The sequence below is a fragment of the Etheostoma spectabile genome, chromosome 23, assembly GCF_008692095.1.
Source record: "Etheostoma spectabile isolate EspeVRDwgs_2016 chromosome 23, UIUC_Espe_1.0, whole genome shotgun sequence".
Taxonomy (NCBI): domain Eukaryota; kingdom Metazoa; phylum Chordata; class Actinopteri; order Perciformes; family Percidae; genus Etheostoma; species Etheostoma spectabile.
Window position 1 is genome coordinate 1,752,356 of NC_045755.1, and position 22,328 is coordinate 1,774,683.

A 22,328-nucleotide genomic window follows, 5' to 3' on the forward strand; every position below is an offset into this window, starting at 1 on the left:
CACGCTTCTGCAGAGGCGCTTTCGCGTTGTTTCTGGCTCAATTCTGGCTACAGCTGATATACTAAATGTCCCTTGATATCAATTATGTCTCAAAGTTCACTTAAGGCTCACATTGATTCCCGTTGCCGTCGAATAATTTTATTGGTGTAGGACGGCATTATGAGCCGATGCTAAATGTTGACATCTTAAGTGCAATACAATGTGTTTTATATATGTTGAAACAGAATGTTATCCGACCATAGCAACCCATAAATGCGGCTAAATAATGCAGATTAGCGTGACAAGCTTTACATTTTTATGTTCATGCATAGTTTTTTAGTAGTTTAGCGTTAGTACGATGTTTCGTCCAGCCTAGTTGTGTCACCATTAGATAACAATTACCATAAGCTAGAACTTGCCATTATATCAATATTGTATATAAGAGGCTAGATATTGTCTTACATTTTGGACAGTGTTGTCTTTCCTGGTTTCAAAGGGTACATTCCAGTAAAGTGATGTCACTTGCTGACTGTTGAAGCTGTACAATTGTTTGCCTTTACCCACTTAGTCATTGTATCCACCTTACTAATGATTATTTATCCAAAATCTCATTGTATAAACATTTAGTCAAAGCGTCAATGTCGCCGATATTGATGTAGTTGGTTAAAAATAATGTAATAACTGCGTAGACAGGTAGAAGAAGAGACCGGGTGCAGGAGACGGTGTAGGTAGGAGTGACAGTGGGAAGCGACGGGAGAAAGACGCACCTAAGCTGGCCTGGCCCTGGGCAAGCCAGCCTTCTTTGAGAATTCTTTATGGTTCTTTTTCCCTCCTTTTTGTAGATTTTCTTTTTCACTGGGGCTGGGCAATATATTGATATTGTATCAATATCGTGACTAGATATCGTTTTACATTTTGGATATCGTAATATTGTAATCTGGCATAAATGTTACAGGCTGCATTATAGTAAAGTGATGTACTTTTCTGAATTTACCAGACTGTATTAGTTAAGTTGTAGACTGTTTTATTACTTGACTTTTCTCCACTTAGACATTATCTCCACATTACTGATGATTATTTATCTAAAATCTAAGTGTGAAGATATTTTGTTAAAGCACCAGTTGTCAACCCTAGAATATCACCTCGATATCGAGGTTTTTGGTCAAGAATATTGGAATATCTGATTTTCTTCCTCTCGCCCAGCCCTCCTTCAAAGATATGCTACCTAAGTAATCATTATAAGGTAAAATAAATTCCTCTATTAAATTTGTGATTATTTGGCTAAATAGTTCTATTTATTTCTATCTACCTTGCTGACACATCCACTAAGCTTTATGCTAATAATTGTGTAATGATGTCACACATAGGCAAATGAGTGTATGACGTCATACAGAACCATAAAGCCCGCTTTAGTCTGTTGCCCAACAGGTAAATTAAGTTTCCAAGCATTATTCAACATTAGTGAAAGTGTTGACAAGCATCAAACATGCATTTTAGATGAATGAGATGAGCGTACATCCAGTTGTTCCTCTTCTCTGTTTGCTCAGAGCCGTTATATTGTATGTATAGGACATTGTGATTGAGTCTGTATAAGAATGATTACATAGTGGATTTTTAACATGAATTATAACCTTATGACAAAAAAAGAACCACACTTACATTTTTAATTGTGTTCTAGTAGAGACTGATTGCATTCCCTAAACATATACTGTATGTTATCTCAAATGTTTGAAATTGAGATAAAGACAATATTTGTTAATAGATTTTGAAGTAAAATTTTATTTCAGCATTGTTTTTAAAACCCCATGTAAGTCACGGGTCAATTTGACCTGAAGGATATGAGAGGGTCCCAAAAATGAAGACAACACAAGGGTTATGCACAGTACCAAACCAGAAGTAGCCAGCTTGGCCGGCGGAGGTCACACTTTACACAGCAGTGGCAAGTGGTGAGGGAAGAGGTGAAGGAGAGCAGCGTCTGATAGGGCAGAGATCTACCATCTCTCTTTGACGGACAAAATTATAACATGTATATAACTTAGATTTAACATTTGGTTCATAATAATTATTTGGTGTATTTGTTTTGCTCCAAAAAATATTTTAGGAATTGAGTTTCAGTCTGAATGATAAAAAAAAGTTGAACACAAAGAGATAACATGCTATGGTATATTGGTATGGCATATGGTTATTTATTACTTAATAGGAGACACTAACATATTCAAGGCTAATTTCCATCTTTTGTCCCTGGGCATGTATACTGTGCACATATAACAACAATGAAAAAATTATATTTCCACATTACACTTATAGAGACACCTGTAGAGAGCAACCGCAGCGCTAATGGCAGTAAGACAGCGTTTGCTGATCTGGCATGATGGCGTCAGCGCTAATTCATTCAGATTCCCGGGGCTGATCTGGCTGGTAAATTTGCTAGCTTGCTGTTTGCAAATTACTTAATTAGCTAACATTACGAATCAACCAACACCAGATACACGGAGCGTAGTTAAGTTACAGCTTGCTTGCTAACCAGGCACTTACCACTTAAATACAACATAATTCTGTGGGAAACAGTATGGTTATTTCATTAGAATAACAAATTAATAAATGCTTCTAAACGTAATGTGAATGAAACTTTAATACATTAACTGTGAACATTAATTTCTGCCTGACATATTTTAAATAGGCAATAGTGGTTGTTTACCAATGAAGGCAACTCTAATGTTTCTACCTCCTTCAAGACGTCATCAGTCACTAATTTTGCACCATTTTCATAAGTTCCTTTTTTAATGATTCAAATTTACCCTCTGTAACTACTGTTGACTGAAGTCCAATCGCTGTTTTTGAAAGTATTTGAAATTTTTCCTTGATTTTCTTTGTACTGCTTGTTTTGTTCAGCAGGTGCTGTTCTGGTTTGATAACTGTAACGAAGACTTGAACAGGCCAAGCGAGAAATCTACTGTTCCCCTTCCCGACCTTCTGTTCCTGACCCTCTCTGAAACACATCTTTCACCATGAATGAAGTTAATATAGTCAGAGAGGGCTGGCTTCACAAAAGAGGTAAGGGGCATTAGGATCAGAATGGTATTGTCCTGGAAATACTTTACAGTTAAAGGTTTGGCAATGCAAGTGTGATGAATGGAAACCATTTGGCTCAATTTGATCAACATTTAGAATTATTAAATGTAGATGCCAGATTTTAGCCAAGGACTTCATCTTAAAGCAACACCAAAGCATCTTTTGTACCTTAAAATAATGTTTCCAAAATCGTTTAAGTGGTTCATCAACTCGTAACAGGGTAAATGGCACTTCTGCATTTGCTTTGCGGATTTCTACTGGCTATAACAGCACTATGCAAGTTTACCAGATTGGGTAGCAGATTTGTAGTTTGAATGAGACAGCAGTAATGGACAATGCCACTTCAAACTTATAGGGGGACCAAAGAAGAAAAGTGCTATGGTGTTGCTTTAAATGCCAGTTATTATACCTTATGTTCTCAAAATTGCATCCCCTTTTGTGACCAAGGTGAATATATCAAAACATGGAGGCCCAGGTACTTTATCCTGAAGAGTGATGGTTCCTTCATTGGCTACAAGGAGAAGCCTGATCTAAACGAGCAGACTTCACCACCACTCAACAACTTCTCTGTGGCAGGTCAGTTCTCCTTATGGTAAAACATAATTCTGAAAAATTGCCTTTTCTTGATAACTTTCACTTTCTACTTTTCATAGCTAGTTTGCTGTTTTGAGTTCCATAGAGTTTTATGCCCCAGGTAACATCCTCAGCTTCTCATTTTTCATCTCATCTGATCAATCCAATACGCATAAAGCTGTCAAAAATGACATTTCAATTAAATTAAATTGTATTTATAGTGTGAAATCACGACAAGAGTTATCTCAGGACACTTTACAGATAGAGTAGGTCCAGCCAGCACACTATAATTTACAAATAACCAACAATTTTCCACGACCAAGCATTTGGTATGACGGTGGCGAGGAAAAACAACCTTTTAGGCAGAAACCTCGGACAGACCCAGGCTCAAGGCTCTACATTTGAATGTTCCTTCTAAAAACACAAAGGTTTGAACGAATGGAATATCTCTTTTTGGATATTATGTCCACGCAACAACGAGATACATAACTACTTATGTATTTTTTAACATAAATATGTCTTTTAAAAGATCAACATATACCGACACATAACAAAATAAACTACTGTTTGGTTCTGCCACTGATTCAGGAAAACACTGTTTGCTGTGGGTATCATAGCAACGTTTGTATCCGTTTTCCGGCGTTTCCGGAACTAATCATTGTCACTCCACCCAGCAGACGGGGAAACAAGACAGCTGGGGACACCTGTGTTGGTTTTCAGGAGCTTTAGCATTTGTGCTCAAACTGCGGACTCTAGCTACTGTAGATTCACTCGACATTCTGCTAAATGTTAACTATCCTCTGCTCCACTTTCTTTCTTTCACTTTAGCAGTATCCCCAGGAGGACCTAAAACTGTCCCACTAACATGGTATATGAACTCGTGCAATTAATAGAAACTTCAATCAAAACTTGCATCCCTGCTGTGTGAATAGTTTTGATGCAAAATATTCAAAGGCAAATATTTTGCATTTTCATGTAGGTAATTTGTCACACCTCTGGTGTTTAACGGTTTTAAATTTTGTTTTTCACAGAGTGCCAGTTAATGAAGACTGAAAGACCCCGGCCCAACACATTCGTCATTCGTTGCCTACAGTGGACCACTGTCATTGAACGCACCTTTCACGTGGACAGCAATGAGGAGAGGTAAGAACAGGGTAAAATATTATACCAGGTTGTGTATGTAATGGATGTAATGCCTGAAAATGTTTGATATTTTTGCTTTTCAGAGAGGAGTGGATGCGAGCAATCCAGTCAGTGGCAAATAGTTTGAAGATGCGGGAACAAGAGGAGGATGAACCAATGGATATGTTCGGCTCACCCAGCGAAAGCAGCCTGGAGGAGATGGAGGTGTTGATGTCCAAGAACCGCTCAAAAGTGGTAAGACAGTCAGTTGTTAGGGACTTAGAAGATAGTGACCTCGAGTTTGAGCTGATCCAAAAGACATTTTGGCAATGTGTAGTTTTTCTTTGCAAAGACATTTGAAAACACAATCTCTTATATATGAAAGTGCAAGTTACATAAAAACAAATTCTACTTATGCAAGACCTTCCCCCACAAAAGATAAAAGAAAGTATTATTGCTATTAAGTGCGACAGGCATACTTTTCTAGTTTCTCTCTCTGCCACTCTGCTCTCTTGTAGCTCTCAGCTAGGTGAGTGCTTGTGTGCTGCTCATACAGTGGCCGCGTCTTAACAACTAACGCTTTCATTTTCCCTTCAAGTCAGTAAAATGAGCAGTAACCGTGAGATAGCTTTCCGTAGAACGCAAAGTCCAACCATCAGCCGTTAGTGAAACGGGGGGGTGCAGCTGACAACTCATGCTCCATCAACGTCCGTGTTTGGTTGAATATGGAAGGAACTACAGTTTGCCTCATATGTGGACAGGATGGCTTGTTGTAATGAGGTTCAAATATATGCAGCAAATACTTAAAGCCAGATTCCGCCACAAGTGAATATGAGCACTTTAAAGATGACATGTACATTCCGATTCCTTCAGTGATTAAAAAAAAAAAAAAAAAAAAAAAAAATGTTGGCCCTATTTGCATCTAAATGCGGGTTAAGCACTGTAGTGAGGAGAAGTTGGACAGTTTTTCGTATCTCGTTCCTATCTGGGTGGGTGATGATGTCGGATGCGTTGGCAACTGAACAACGCGGGCACACAGTCCTCGTCTTATCCACCATTCTCCCGCCTGTACTACTCTAACTGACTGGGAAACCCAACTTTTCCCAAACTTGGGATCTTAAAGAGGCCTGCGGGTCCTCCAACTCTTGTGGGTTGCCACCACTCGCCATATGCTAGGCTACTCGTCCATATTAGTGTGCTACCAGCTCTAACTCACTCACTGGACAGGAGGCGGAGCTCGGCTAGTGGCTACATAGCTTCAGAGGTAAGACGGTCTACAGATTAGGTGTCCCTAAGAAACGTCTATCTAACAGTAGTTCCGCATTACAAGTTTTAAGTTTTATTTGTTTTTGTACCTTGTATTCGCCATGTAAATTCATGTACTGAACCGAGACGCCCGTACCGTTTTGGTTCAATACAAATACATGTACCTTTCCACCCCTATTATATGTTCATAAAAATCAGCAGTGTTTGTGGATCTGAAAAAGTACCGTTGCAGCACTGTGTCATTGCAGCAGAGCACCGTGACAGCAGTAAATAGGGAATGGTTTGTAGGGCTGCAACAACTAATCAACTTAGTAAAACAGTTGCCAGCAAATTCAGTCAACAATAAGTCATTGACTGTTTTGATCCAGCCCTGTCTCCTTCTGTGCTGTCTGACCATGTTTGGGAAGCCAAAGCAGGAAAAGCTAATGGACCTAATGCAAGCTTTGCTATTTTTATTCCTTTTAAGAAAATACTCTTAGGTGAATTGCAGTCCCTCTGGTAAACTGTTACACAATGTAAACAAAGACTGTAGCATACATCTTGGTCTTGTATTATGGAAGGTAAGAACGGAAAGAGTGTCTCTGGTATACACTGCCTCTATCAAGGTTGGAAGTCGTAATGAAATGATGCTGTCTATGCAGTCTCCTGCTATATTATGATCCTCAACATGATGGATCAAAGTCTAAATTTAGACAAATAGACCTTGTTCTGAAAGAAGACGTTGCCTTATCGGCGTGTAATTTTCAGGTTCCGAAAAAAATATATTTAAGTTCAAATTGATTGCACGAAAAAAACGCCTCCAGTTTTGGAGACAATGACATGGCTGGATAGCTAGCTTGTCTTGTTGTTCAACATACTCAACAAGTCAAAAATTATTTTTACCGATTGCCAACTTTACATTAAGTTATTGACAATGGATCTTACCAGTTGTAAAAGAACAAACTAGATAGATAGATATTTATTGATCCCAAAAAATGGGAAATTACAGTGTTACAGCAGCACACAAAATATACATACATACAATATACATGAAATAATAATAATAACAAAATATAAGAATATAAGAACAAATATTTAAATATTTACATGATGGGTAAAAACAAAATGTGCAACTGTTGCAACCTTATTGCAATATTGTGGTGTCTCAGAGTCTCATCTAGCACCCAGGGATGACGTGTTGAAGAGTTTTATTGCCTGTGGTAGGAATGAGTAGGAAGTATACAGTAGGTATTCCTTGAGGCCGTGAAAGTCTACGTGACTTATGACTTTTATATGAAACGCTCATCTCTGGCTTAAGATTTCTTTTGAGACTTTTGTTTTTTGTTTTATGTTAAACTTCAATAATCTGCATGTTGATAGCTGTGTTGTAATTCTGATTCAACATTAGGCTCTAAATCACATTGTTTACTTTTAAACTGCTGTGTGGACATTTGTCCGTCAGTTTACTTGAAACTGGAAGGGTCAAGGACTAAAGAGCCTGAGGAGATTGTTTTGTCACTTTAATGAACAAAAAACTTTAACAAAATTAGTAAAAATTTGTATCCTTCTCACATCTGGGACATTACAGACAATGAGTGACTTTGAGTACCTGAAGCTGCTTGGAAAGGGGACATTTGGGAAGGTGATTCTGGTCAAAGAGAAGTCGACCGGAGTACATTATGCCATGAAAATACTGCGCAAAGAGGTCATCATAGCCAAGGTAAGTAATTCAATTGTATTTATAGCATAAAATTATAATAAGAGTTATCTCAAGACATTTTACAGATAGAGTAGGTCTAGACCACATTTATAATAATTTACATAATTTACAAAAACTCAACAGTACCGAGTGTGTGTGAGTGTGTGAGTGAGTGAGTGAGTGAGTGACATGTCGCCCAGTGTGACAACTTATTTGAGCTGTATGAGTCACCTTTCACATGCTGTAAAGTGTAGGAGAAGGAGAGGGAGAAGAGAGGGCAGTGTAGTACCAATGGGCCTATTTCTAATATGGCAATAATATGTCAGACTGGAAATTTGCTGACATACAATATTTTTATTTTACTGTTCCTCCCACTTGTCGTTTGCTTTTCTGACATTTTTTTCATGAACCTTTTTTGCTGATGTCCTGGCCGCCAGCTCACCTCAATAAAGAGCGAGAATACGTGAGGATGCGTGCGTCTTGCGCAATAACCTGACCTTGGGATAATGTAAACTTTGAGCCCAGTCAGGTCAGAGTTTATACAAATGTTTTTAAAATTTTATATGCAATGTTAACCTTCTGCAATGAAGGACTATATACGAGCAATAACAGCACCTCTGATTCATATTTCAATCATTTAATAACCATAAATGACAGAAACTTAATTAAACCCAAACTGTTACATCCAAGAGATATCCTCTTGATGTCCATAATTGATCACGTTTTCGCTCATTTCTGCCACAAGCTCCGTGCTCCATGTGTTCTGTAGATCTCCCTTGATGCATTGCGAGTTTGTTTACGGATGTGAAGATACGTTATGCCTTATATGGGCATCCGTCGGAGCGCAAAGTGTATAGAGTGGGAAAGATAACTATCCTCCATGTCAAACTAGTCTAATGTGATCAAAGATAGTGTATAGTGGACAAGAGAGATAACTACCGTTTTACAGAGGAGAATGGCATTTTTGAAGAAATGTAAATAGTTTGTGCTTTATATAAGTTATAATGTTTATGGTGTTTATTCTTGCATATAGGAGAAGTGTTTTAGACAACACAAATGCTTGTGTAGCATTGCTGTTGGTGTAATATCAATAAATATGACATTATGTTGATTATTGGCATAATTAATTGTCCTGAGGGCAAAAGCATCTGGACTGTTTTTGAAAAAATGTATGTATTTTGTTGGGCTTCACAATTATGGCCAAAGTGATAATCCCGATTACTTTGATCAATATTGAGATCACGATTAATTATCACGATTATTTATTGGTTTTAACCCAAAGACATTTTATAGTCACATAGGCTATTTATAACTGCTTTCACATCCATATTATGCTACATTCTTCTGTCTTAAGTTGTATGTTGTATATACATACAGCTGCAACACATGTAAATGAAAATTACACACACACACACATATTTATTTTGACAATCATTTGTCAAAAAGTGCTTTTTACCTTTGTCTTGCTTTTCAAAGAAATTGTAATGTAATTACAAAACTACAATTTAAAAATATTTAACACATTTTTTATCATTCAAGGTGACATTATACCAACAAAGTACAATATTACTTAAAATAAATAAATTAGTAAAATCATTTTTTTTTTGCCATATTTGATCTCTTATCTCGCCTATAACTGACTGCTGAAAGAATGTAAAGACGTTTTCATGGGTTTCACCTCACTCACAGAATGTATAATGCTTGAACCTGAATGGCATTTTATCTTGTTCACCATGGGCATTCTACATTGTGACTTAGGTCCTTGTGCATTACCAAAGTTTGCACTGTCCTGATGACGGTCTGTGCACCATGTCTATGGAATGTGTATACTTGTATATTTCAGTTATTTTAGATACTTTTTAACATTTTGTTAATGCTAATATGATGTTTGTATACCAACAGGGCACAAAGAAGTTATTCTTTGTTTAAGAAACACTGAAAACATGCCCAGTTTCATACTGGGCGTGTTTTCAGTGTTTCTGACAATAATCTGTTTGTTGGCAGGATGAGGTGGCCCATACAGTTACAGAGAGCAGAGTGTTACAAAACACACGACACCCCTTCCTCACGGTAAGAACAATTGGGATCACAAATAACCCATTTTATAGAGCTCTGCAGGAGGTCAGTTGGTAAATGCAATACCATCTGACAAAAAGACTCACTTGAGATTTTTCTTTTCATGAGCCAAATGGTCCTCATCATGGTCCACCATTTAAATCCAGACTGAAATATCTCAACTTTTTAATGGATTGCCATGAAATTTAGTTTAGACATTCGTGTTACCCTTAGAATGACTTGTTATAACCTCTGACTTTTGATGAAGTCAAAATGTTATGTTAGTTTGTCCGATTCTACAATTACAGAATATACCCGCAAACCTCAACCCATCAACCTTAGCGTGTTTTTAGTGCCAATTGGCAATTATTACCATACTAAACTAAAATCGTGATCATTATATGTGCTAAACAGAGTGTTTTCATTGTCATTGTCATAGACATTCCTGGGGCCAGACGTATAACTCAACTTCAGACTCCAGACTCAAATAAAGAACATAAAATATAATAACCTAATATGCCTATTCTGTTTTGATATCTTCACTTTTTAACAAAAAATAATGCTATATTTTTTACATGTGTTTGTGCAAACAGACTTCTAAAAAAACTTCTCCTTAACTAGAAAGAGATCCCAGATCAGGAGAGATTTCACTGAGGAGTATTGTTGGTTTAGTTACTTAAAAAAGAGTAAGTAAAAAGAGTAAAGAGTAAGAGTAACCCATTACTAGTTATATAAAAAAAAGAAGTAATTCCTTACTTGACAAACCAAGCCACCGGTTGACTGTTGCTACTTTAGGTCAAAGCACTTCTGTGGACATCTAACAGACTTCACACTATAAGCTCCTGAGTACAAGCCATCTGATTGTAAGGTTGTTTTTTTTTTGACAAAACAAGGTTTTTAAAACTTTGATGCTGTTTTCCCTAATTTCTCTGTAATAATGATGCATGTGCAACAAAACCTATGATTTCACAGACAACATAACGTTAAAGTCAGAAGCTACTCAACTGAAAATGTAAATTATCAACATTTAGGGAGCTACCCTATTATTTTCTTACTATTCTTTGATGTAAGTAGCCTGTATTCAGCTCAAATAATCCGTAAGTCTGAATTAAAGTTTTAAGTCTTGACGTAACACAATGTAGTTTTTACAACTGGAACTTGCAAGTGAGTGCTGAGATAGTGTAATTAGTGCAGAACTCTACCATCTGTAATTTGTGATCATATTCTTCCTGCAGACACTGAAGTATGCCTTCCAAACCCACGATCGACTTTGTTTTGTAATGGAATATGCCAATGGAGGCGAGGTGAGACCTCATGTGCACATGTCACAGTCACATGGAGATACACTGATGTCCCTTGGTGTCAGCAGCTTGCTGTGCACACTCAAACAGCTTCTGTAAGAGGTAAGTGTTTGACTCTATCTGCTCTCGCCTCTTTCAGCTCTTCTTCCACCTGTCACGAGAACGAGTGTTCACAGAAGACCGGGCACGCTTCTATGGTGCTGAGATTGTGTCGGCGCTCGAGTACCTCCACTCACGTGACGTTGTTTATCGTGATCTAAAGGTGAATAATCCCATCAGTTGTAATATATATTGATACAAGGTTTACAGTATATCATCACTTCCAAAAAGATGAGGTGATGAATTCTCATTTTAGATTTTACTATGATGTTTTAATCAGTCCCATAAAGAAGCAGTCTTTAGTTAGAATAGAATTTAAGCATACATCAACCAAATTAATTTTTTTTAGAAGAAACTAAATACATTTTACTCCTGGCTTCTAATAAAAAATCAATTTGTGCTGCTGAAGGGAAATGCAACAATGATTTTTAAATTTTAAGTCTGAAAATGTCCAATCAACATTAAATGACCAGAGTTGGTCCTTTCCCTAATATACTAAAGAGCAGCAACATAAAGCATAATGCTTCTTTGTTTCATCGTACAGTGAGGGGAAAAAAAGTATTTGATCCACTGCTGATTTTGTGCATTTGCCCACTGACAAAAAAATGATAAGTCTATAATTTTAATGGTAGATTTATTTGATTAGTGACAGACAAAATAACAAAAAAATCCAGAAAAACGCATGCCAAAAATGTTATAAATTGATTTGCATTTTAATGAGGGAAATGTGTATTTGACCCATCTGCAAAACATGAATTAGTACTTGGTGGCAAAACCCTTGTTGGCAATTACAGAAGTCAGACGTTTCTTATAGTTGGCCACCAGGTTTGCACACATCTCAGGAGGGATTTTGTCCCACTTGTCTTTGCAGATCTTCTCCACGTCATTAAGGTTTTGAGACAGACGTTTGGCAACTCAAACCTTCAGCTCCCTCCACAGATTTCTATGGGATTAAGGTCTGGAGACTGGCTAGGCCACTCCAGGACCTTAATGTGCTTCTTCTTGAGCCACTCCTTTGTTGCCTTGGCCATGTGTTTTGGGTCACTGTCATGCTGGAATACACATCCATAACCCATTTTCAATGCCCTGGCTGAGGGAAGGAGGTTCTCACCCAAGATTTGACATTACATTTACCCTGTCAATTGTCCCTCTGATGCGGTAAAGTTGTCCTGTTCCGCAAAGCATAATATTTCCACCTAAATGTTTGACGATGGGGAGGGTGTTCTTGGGATCATAGGCAGCATTCCTCCTTCTCCAAACACGGCGAGTTGAGTTGATGCCAAAGAGCTCAATTTTGGTCTCATCTGACCATCTGAAAAAAAAGTAATGCTTTACTTTACTAACCAAGCCACCGGTTGACTGTCGCTACTTAGGTCAAAGCACTTCTTTGCCTTTATGCACTCTCACAGAGCCAGCTACAGACTCTTAACCCCCTTTCACACATACTGTAACCCTGAAATGATCTAGACACAGGGTGGCCGCGGGTCCTTAAAAAGTCTTAAAAAGTCTTAAATCACGTTTCCTAAAATTAAGGCCCTAAAAAGCATTAAATTGTCTTAAATTCAGATTGGGTAGGTCTTAAATATGTTTGTGTCATGTCACGGCGAAAATGCAGGCAATCTGTTGTTGAATATTTTTTTCCGGTAGGCTTTGTGCTGCGTTGTCGCGGTAACATAACCCCATTTGTACATGTCCTATCCCCTGACCTATCGGCTATCCTAACCTTAACCACTTTAACCAATCAAGCTACTTCTTGGGCGGGTGTTGACGTGGCCGTAGTCAGTGAGATTTGTTATTTCGCGGGATTTGTAATTTAGCAGCATGCAGGTGATACAGTAATTGTTGATAGCCGTCTAGAAACATGGGGAAATGCAAGTTCAGTGACAAATGGCTTGAAAACAACGAGTATCCTTGGTTAAGGTCGGTGCCTGAAAATGCTTATGAAGCGAACTGCGTTATGTGTCGGAAGATTTTCAAACTTGGGCCAATGGGGATCAGAGCGGGGGAATCGCACCTACAAAGCAAAAAACAGAGACTACGTAAAGGCACGCCAGCAACCCGCCATCGCTAGTTTCTGCTCCACCGCTAGCAACAATGTTAACGCTACAACGCTAGATGTTTTGCGGGAAATCTACAGCCAACAACGCCAGCTGACCTACGAGCAATTTGTGGCTCTACGCCAACACTCCTGGCTGAGGACCGTGACAAGACACAATTCATACAGGTCAAATGACGGGACTGAAGAAGTGTTCCAAGCAATGCTTCCAGATTCAAGGCTTGTACAGTCATTTACCTCTGGAAAAGACAAGACCAGATACGTGGCTAAATTTGGATTGGCACCATATATAAAAATAGACCTCATCACAGAAGTCCAAAAATGCGTGCGTTTGTAATTATGTTCGACGAGACACTGAACCAGACAACCAAAATTAAACAGCTGGACTTGCATGTGCGTGTATCGTTATAAATTGGTATGGACACTCTTTTGTGAAGGCTTTCTCAAGTGCAAAGTCACTGTTTTGTTTATTATAGTATATGAATTGTTTTCCAAGTATATTCACAAAAGCTCAGGAGTAGACATCAAAAATTGGTCATATGGAGACCTGAAAACACACATATAGATACACACACACACACACACACACACCGCAAAACACTCATACACACTGCTGTCTACTTTCTCTCCATGAGTCCTCCACAAACTGCAACCCATCCATCTGAGTCTCTCTCTCTCTCTCTCTCTCTCTCTCTCTCTCTCTCTCTCTGTCTGTGTCTGTTAGGCACAAATCATATAAGAGTCTTTGTATTTTAAAAGCAGCTGGAAATTGACATTTAAGTAATTTAAGTGTTTTTTTTTTAAATATTCACTTGATGTTATTTCACTTGATGTTATAACCATTTGTTCAAGGGACCCAAATGTTCTGAAAATATTGTAATAATATAATTTAGGACAGCAATTACATGTTTGTGTTATGCTTTCAGATTACACACATTAAGTCAATGTTCTTAAACTCAACCGATTGTTGTCATTTTACCATACTGTTAATTTTGTGTTTACTTAAGATTACTGTATATTTCCACTTTGTATTTCCATCGTAAATTTGGTCTTAAATTTCATTTAGAATTGGTATTAAAAAGTCTTAAAAAGTCTTAAATTTAACTTGTTAATACCTGTAGCCACCCTGTTAAGACATTACCCCGAGGAGCTATATGTGAGAACCCAAATAAGCAAATTAGTGTAATGGCACATCAATCGGACTTCAAACAACAAGCTCCCCAGTACATGCCATTTGATTGTGTCAGGTTTTTTTTTTTTAGACAAAACATGGTTTTTAAAACTTTGATGCTGATTACCCAAATTGCTCTGTGATAATGATGCATCAATATGTGACGCCCCCTACTGGCCAATTTTAAGATCACATTTTTGGTAGCAGTGATATTTCTTCATGGCAAATAATTTACTATAAATGTTGTAGAGTCATAGAAAACCAACAGACCCAACAGTCATGACATGCATGCTGCTCATTTTATGTAATGGAATCTGTAATTGAAAGGGGCATGTTCAAAATAATAGCAGAGTTGTGTTCAATTAGTGAGGTGATTGATTCTGTGAAGAAACAGGTGTCAATTATGGCCCATATTTAAAGAGGAAAGAAAGCAAATGTTGTGCATGCTGCTTATAGTGCATTTCACACTGAAATACTAAATGTGTTGTTCCAGACATTGCTCTGAGGAACAGCAAACTTTGATTAAAAAGTTGATTGGAGAGGGGGAAACATTTAAAGAAGTGCAGAAAATTATAGGCTGCTCAGACAAAATTATTTCAAATGCCTTGAAATGGCATCCAAAGCCTGAACGACGCACGGAAAAATGTCAACTACCATTCAAATGGATCGAAGAATAGCCAAAATGGCAAAGGCTCAACAAATGATCAGCTCCAGGAAAATCAAAGAAGACATATAGTTGCGATCATAAGTTTACATGCCCATGCTTAAGTTGACTAAAAAGAGGAATAAAAAAATTAATGTTTTGGAAATTTATCTTAATGCCTTAATTAAAATATGAGGTAAAATCCAACCTTTAAGGACACCAATTTTCTCTGTGAATGAATCATGTAATGATGTAAATGAATAAATGTTCTTCCTTAAAATAGTGGGTCCATAAGTATACATACCCTTATGTTAAATTTCCATAGAGGTAAGCAGATATTTATTATTAAAGGCCAGTTATTTCATGGATCAGGATACTATGCAACCTGATAAAGTTCCATTGGCCTTTGAAATTAAAATAGCCCCATATCATCACATACCCTTCACCATACATAGAGATTGACATGGGGTACTTTCCATAAAATCATCTCTTTAGTAGGATGCATAGTATCCAGGATACTATGCACCCTGATAAAATTCCCTTGTCCTTTGGAATTAAAATAGCCCAATATCATCACATACCCTTCACCATACATAGAGATTGACATGGGATTTTTCCATAAAATCATCTCTCAATGCAAATCAAACCAGCTATTAGTCTAACTGAAATAAAACCATGCCAATCTCTATTTTATGAATTTACCATACATTGTTCATTCACAAAGAAAATTTGTCCTTAATGGTTGGATTTTACCTCACTTTTTAATTAAGGCATTTAGATAAATTTCCAGAACATGATTCTTTCATTCTTCTTTTTAGTCAACTTAAGCATGGGCATGTAAACTTATGAGCACCAATGTAAAGTACTGATACAACATTCTGTGGACTGATGAGAGCAAAATTGTTCTTTTTGGGTCTAGGGGCCACATACAGTTTGTCCATGACCCCCATGCACTGAATTCAAGCCAGAGTACACTGTGAAGACAGTAAAGCATTGTGGTGCAAAAATCATGTTATGGGGATGTTTCTCATACTGTGGTGTTGGGCCTATTTATCGCATACCAGGGATTATGGACCAGTTTTCAATACATCAAAATCCTTGTCTTGTTGCTTTATGCTGAAGAGGAAATCACTTTGAAGTGTTTCTTTTAGCAACACAATGACCCAAAACACACCAGTAAGAGAGCAAGTCTTGGTTCCAGGTGAAAAATAATGATGTTATGGAGTGGCCAGCCCAATCCCTGGACCTCTAGCCCATAGAACACTTTTGGGGTGACATAAATGCGGATTCTGAGGCAAAACCCAGTAATGGACTGCAGACTGCGCCCCTGCAGTCATTGTCGAAGTGTCCTTGGGCAAGACACTGAACCCCGAGTTGCCCCCGGTGCTGCGCATCGGAGTGTGAATGTGTGTGAATGTTTATCTGATGAGCAGGTGGCACCTTGTACGGCAGCCCCGGCCACAGTGTATGAATGTGTGTGAATGGTGAATGTATCCTGTAGATGTAAAAGCGCTTTGAGCAGTTGTTAAGACTGGAAAAGCGCTATATAAATACAGCACATTTACATTTACATTTACATTTAATGCAGAGTAATTGTGGAATGCATTTCAATCGTCTTGGGTTGGAGTACCTGTTCACAGGTGCCAGAAGTTGGTCAACTCCATGCAACACATATGTTAAGCCGTTCTCAGAAATAATGGTTATACAACTAAATATTAGTACAGTGATTCAAAGTAAAGCAAACCTTTAAGACATTTTTCAGTTCATACAGTAATGCATTTATATTATGGAATTAAAAGTTATTTTGAGCATGTATTACTTTTTTTTAAAACACACTGGTATTATTCTGAACATAACTGTAAATATCTACAAAGATTTGTGATGATTGGACAAACTATGATTTATAGCACAATTTGAACCAGACCCACGCCCTTATTCATTAACGGCATCACCTCCTTATTGATCAATATCAAAAACATTTTAAAGCAGCTTGAATAATTATCAACCAAGTTTGGTGATGTTTGATCTTCAGTTTATGGCCAAATTGGCACTAGCCCATGCACATATTTGAAAAATTGTTTTACACATGTGGTGTTAAGAAACATATCTTGCTGGTTTTGTAAAGATTGGAAAACATTTTTGATTTGCAGTTTGATTTGTGTTATGCCACCCCCAATTTTTTGCATTTGTAGTACCCAAAATGGTTGATTTTGAATGAAACTTTTAGGGTATGCTCCAGGTATGTACTCTTTGCGGACATGTACAAATACTGTATATTTTAATGATTGGCCCAATGGTTGTTGACTTTGGTCTAATTTTGTGCTCAGATCCCCTGATAATTTGGTAATAGTTGGACGTAGAGTTTAGAAGATGTGTCAAAAAATGATTTTATAGTCAAGGCTTTTTGTGAGCATTTTGAGCTAGACGTGTGTCCGTTTGAACTAAATCCAATTACTGTGTGATGGTTCTTGGCTTTCCAAAATTACATTTAGTGTTATTTACAGTGGCACTATGTGGCCAATTGCAGTTATATTTCATGGAAAACACTTGCACATCATTTCCAGTTATTGGAAAACTTTCATGTTTCTAACTTATTCCAGTTTATGGGAATTTCAGCTGCGGCGTAAGACAACTCACAAATAAGGCAACAAATAATAATAATAATAAATCTGTAAAAACTCTACCTCTTCAGGGTTTAAACCCTAAAAAAACAAGCAAGCAATTATATCACATGTGCAAAACTAAAGTAATTTTGTCTATTTAAACTTAAAACACTTCATTCAGAATCTTGATGATTCAATTCTGAAATCTCATACTGTTCATCATTCTGCTGGTTTTGGATCTATGGTCAAACACTTTGGTATAGTTTAGCAATAGAAAATGTTGTGAAACAGTCCTAATTACAGTAAGTGTCGAGCTCCGAATGCGAATGAAATGTCATTCATATCTGAGGCTCCTTTATCAACTGCAAGGTCAATATTGTTTTTCACTAACAACAAAACAACAAATTATCTGTACATTTATATGAAACTAAGCTTTAGGAACTTTCCATCTTTACTATCATCCCTGTTGCATTCAGAGATTGACTATTTTTGACTGGCTAGATGACGGCGACTGGAAAAATAACATCCAAATGTCCATTAAAACCCTTCTTTTTATTAAACTCTGTTCGCAAACATGTTCTCAATGCTCAAGTTTATGTGTAGAGCCCCTGGCAAAGTTTCATGTTGTGTTGAGCCTTCTTACCGTTTTAAAAATAGTGATTTTTATGCAGTCATAGTAGTGCCCCTAGCACTCCCCTTCAAAAGGCCATTTGACTGAAAACAAAAATACAGTAAATTTTGTGGCATTTACGTCCTAATTATGCTTTAAAACAAACGTTTGACTATCTTCACAAAAAGACCCTAGGTTGCATTTTGGCAAGAGTTACATTTTAATAACGAGAATGGTGAGCCATCTTTTTGATTTTGATTCTTTTTAGATCTTAAGTGTGATGGTCCAAAAGTAGAAACTATTTTGACTCTCTTTAAATATGCACCATACATAAATACTCATTGAAGACTATGGCTGAATCTCATTTCTCCATCTTACCCCTACCCCTTACCCCTACCCCTTGGCCCTTGAAACCAAGGGGTAAGGAGTAGGGGTGAAAACATACCCCTATGAAATGGGAAACCACTTGGTTACATCACCATATAGTATTGATCACAAACTTCCAAGATGCCTTCTCTGTCTGTCGACTGTGTGGGTTTTGACAACAGTGACATATGTAATTATATATTTATATATTTTATAGTTATTTTATGTTCACTAAGGTGGTGCAGAGGCAGATGTTCTTATCTGTGTAGTACTTAGGTCTGTTTGCAATACCTATCTGTATACACATGTATCATGTATACATACATATACACCATGTTTACATGGTGTGTTGTATATCTGTTTCAGTTGTTGAATGTCGTTGATGTTCAGAAAAACATTTTGTTAATAAAAATCTGTCTTTATTACTGATAACTTAAACATAACAGGCAAAAACATTACATAAAATTATGTTACAGAACCATTATCAACTATTAGAACCATAACTAACATGTCACACATAAAAAGGCACTCATATGCAGTGATGTAGTGGACGCTAAACGCACGTAAACGCCGTTTATGCACCTCTCAAAATTCTGAAGTTGCGTTTACCCACCTCCAAAGTGCGTTTATCCACCTCTGAATAGCCTGTCGTCCCAAAGCCATTCTAAATTAAGCTTATGTTTTAGTTTCATATTGTTCATTATTAGTTTCATAGGTTGTTAAACCTAAGACGAAGTCTATCATATTGCGCTGCATTACTGTCAGTGTTGACCAATCTCTTGCGGTGTTTGGGGTATCGAGCCCCCAGCGTCGCCTTCCAGGCAGCGCTGCCTTGAAGCCGACGTTCAGGGCTTAAAACATCAAGCAGGAAGCAGCAGTCAAAGATTCGTCAGTCACACTATCTAACATTAGGCTACATGTCTCATGTATGTAATGATGAATGGGTTTTAAAAATGGATATCCGTCATTTTTTTAATAGACAGCAGCCGTCCTCCTGATGCCAGCAAACGGTCTCGGAAAGAAGCCCAAAATGAGTGAGCTCGGAAACAGTAGCTAGCTAGGCTAACCTAATCAATGCCGTGGCTTTTTGAGTCAGTGGCATGAATCTGCCCCTAACCAAATTAACCTCAAAAACATTAAGTTGACTAAGCTACCCCCTTCAGACATGAAGTCGCAGGTCACCTAGCTACCTTTTCCCATTAGTGAAATTCAGGATGTATTGTCTGATAAATAACTGGATGTTACAGGATGTATTGTCTGATAAATAACTGGATGTTATTTCATTCTCTGGCCACTGAAAGTTAGTGACAAGAAGCTCCCTTCGCTAGTCAGCTAGCTAGTTATTGTTGTCGCTCTAGCTGTTCGTGGTTTCGCGGTTAAGGTAATGTTTCTATGGTAACAGCGAGTTTAACCAATCAGAAACGTTGCTGTTATGCTTAGGACTGTGGGTAATGTAGTTTTTTAATTTTCTACGTAAGATAGTGGATAATTGTTTTTCTTATAATGTTACAAGGTTGATATCATACAGACTTCTAGCTTCATAAGGAGCAGAAACTGGGTCAGTCTACCTCGGATGGTTTATACATTATGGCTGATAATCTAAATTCTTATGGAGAAAATCAATGGGATTTTTACTATGTATTTATATATAATAAACTGTAATCACCAACTATTTTGATAATTGATTAGTTGGTTTGAGTAATTTTTTTTAAGACAAAAGTAAAAAGGTCTTTGATTCCAGCTTGTTAAATGTGAATATTTTACACACATTTTTGTTGTCTCTGTTTTGTCATTTAGTTATAGATTTCAACCATATAATTCCTTCTTGAGTCTTTTTAACAAGAAGTTTGATTAATGTATGAACTGAATACTGATTGTGTGACCAATGAGGGAACAACCAGTGATAAATTGCCTATAGCAATGTCATCAGGATACACCGGTAGGCCGTGGCCCCCCTTATCGGTGATCGCGTCTGGGTCCACCTGATCACAGAATTTATAGTTTACCCACCTCTTTTTTACCACTACACCTCTGCTCATATGTGTAAAACACAAAAGACCACAAACAAACAAATTAACTACAGCTATTCTGATATTCCAAACCAGTCTGAAGCCTGTTGGCCAGTAACCCCCCCCCCCCTCACATTTCAACAGTGTCCCATATCAAAACCAACAACAATATACAAGTGCATGAACAATGAACAGGAATTAATTACAAATTATTACAATGCAATAATGAATGGGTACAAAATGAACACATGATTAGGAAACTTCAGCTTGTTTTCAGCCCAAAAGTGAGTCAGCTGCTGTGTCCTCCTGTGTGATATAGGACGGTATCTGTAAAGCACGTAGCGATGTATCATAGACCGTAATATTAATGTATGTATATGTGTGTGTATATATATATATATATATACACACACACACACAATCTATGCAATGTTTACAGTCCATTTAAGGCAGAGAAATGCTAGCGATTTTTTAGATGTTTCAGTTAGGAACATGGTTGCAAGTATATATGCAGAGGCGGACTTACCATTAGGCAAAGGTCGGCAATTGCCAAGCTACCAAGGGCCCCGTAAAACACCTCATAAACTTATGGTTACAATTTGTTGTCTTACTTTTCACTAATTAATTATATCACTAAACATTGATACGCTAAAGTGCTATCCGATTGTTTAGTTCATGATGAGAAACTTCCCCCCCAGTCCCCACTACATTGGACTATTCCATTAAGCGCATCTGCATGTGTGTTTGTAAACAAACGGCTCAGCATGCTGTAAGCTGGAGGCTACAGACGGTTGGAAAATGAAGCAAAGCTACCGAAGTGGTTCTGAAAAAAGGAAGAAGCGGGAAAAAAGCAGATGTTTTTAAAAAAAAATTTCAACCTTTTTCATGACGGCTACTGACAACACTAACATTAACGTTACTAAAGAGCAGCAAGAAGCCTGTGCTTGCGCTAGCAATGCTAACACTGATGAAGAAGAGCTACCCACCGGCAGTGTCAACCCAGGTTGCTCTAGTGAAGACTGGAGAAAAGTTACAAGTACGTCTTTCTCAGATATATAAGGACTGAAAAGAGGGAAAACGAGGGTTGTGGAGGGCCCAATGCCTGTGTTGGCCTTAGGCCTCAAAATGACTAAATCCGCCCCTGCACATGACTGTATAGACCATAAAACAAGACTGTCGTAATTTTTAAATCAATTATTTAAGCCGAAAATACTTACATTTATGCGTCTCTCTGGTCGATGCGGCAGCCATTGTTGCCTGTTGCACAATGTATATCACTACCCCTCAGTTTCAAGTATGCTCGCGTTCTCCCTAGATTTCTTCTTTCACTGTCTATGGTTACTAGGGCCATACACCCCTTACCCCTCGGTCGTAATAGGTATTGGGCCCCGTGTGAACGCGCAAAAATGAGGGGTAGGGGTAAGACAGAGAAATGAGATTCAGCCTATAAATGTAAATTTCAGTCTTTTCCAAACATAGAGACCCCAAAGATAGAGAGTTATGAATGAAATAAATATGACTTATAGGATTTGTGTCCATCTGGCCACCCTTTCCAAACTACTAAAACATGAGTAGAACTTGTTTCCAACACCCAATGCTTACAGAAAGCAGTGTAAGTCTAATTTGTATGTCATTTATCTTTCAGCTGGAGAATCTGATGCTGGATAAAGACGGCCACATCAAAATCACTGACTTTGGCCTTTGTAAGGAGGGCATTACCCCTGA

The 22,328-nt window shown here is 37.7% G+C and overlaps 1 protein-coding gene across 6 annotated transcripts in view; it reads left to right on the plus strand.

Moving 5' to 3' along the window:
- LOC116673142 (RAC-beta serine/threonine-protein kinase) overlaps positions 1-22,328 on the plus strand; it is a 42,809-nt gene that overhangs the window by 1,227 nt on the left and 19,254 nt on the right. For 3 of the 6 annotated variants that reach the window (XM_032505306.1, XM_032505309.1, XM_032505308.1), the window contains 9 exons: positions 2,872-3,033; positions 3,499-3,627; positions 4,656-4,767; positions 4,851-5,001; positions 7,580-7,711; positions 9,695-9,760; positions 10,981-11,049; positions 11,186-11,308; positions 22,249-22,328. The exon at positions 22,249-22,328 is cut by the window's right edge and continues 49 nt beyond it. In XM_032505306.1, the coding sequence (XP_032361197.1) occupies positions 2,988-3,033; positions 3,499-3,627; positions 4,656-4,767; positions 4,851-5,001; positions 7,580-7,711; positions 9,695-9,760; positions 10,981-11,049; positions 11,186-11,308; positions 22,249-22,328 (908 nt within the window). In that variant the 5' untranslated portion in view covers positions 2,872-2,987. The remainder of the gene's footprint in view (positions 1-2,871; positions 3,034-3,498; positions 3,628-4,655; positions 4,768-4,850; positions 5,002-7,579; positions 7,712-9,694; positions 9,761-10,980; positions 11,050-11,185; positions 11,309-22,248) is intronic. The other 3 variants (XM_032505307.1, XM_032505310.1, XM_032505311.1) reach the window with 1 other exon arrangement.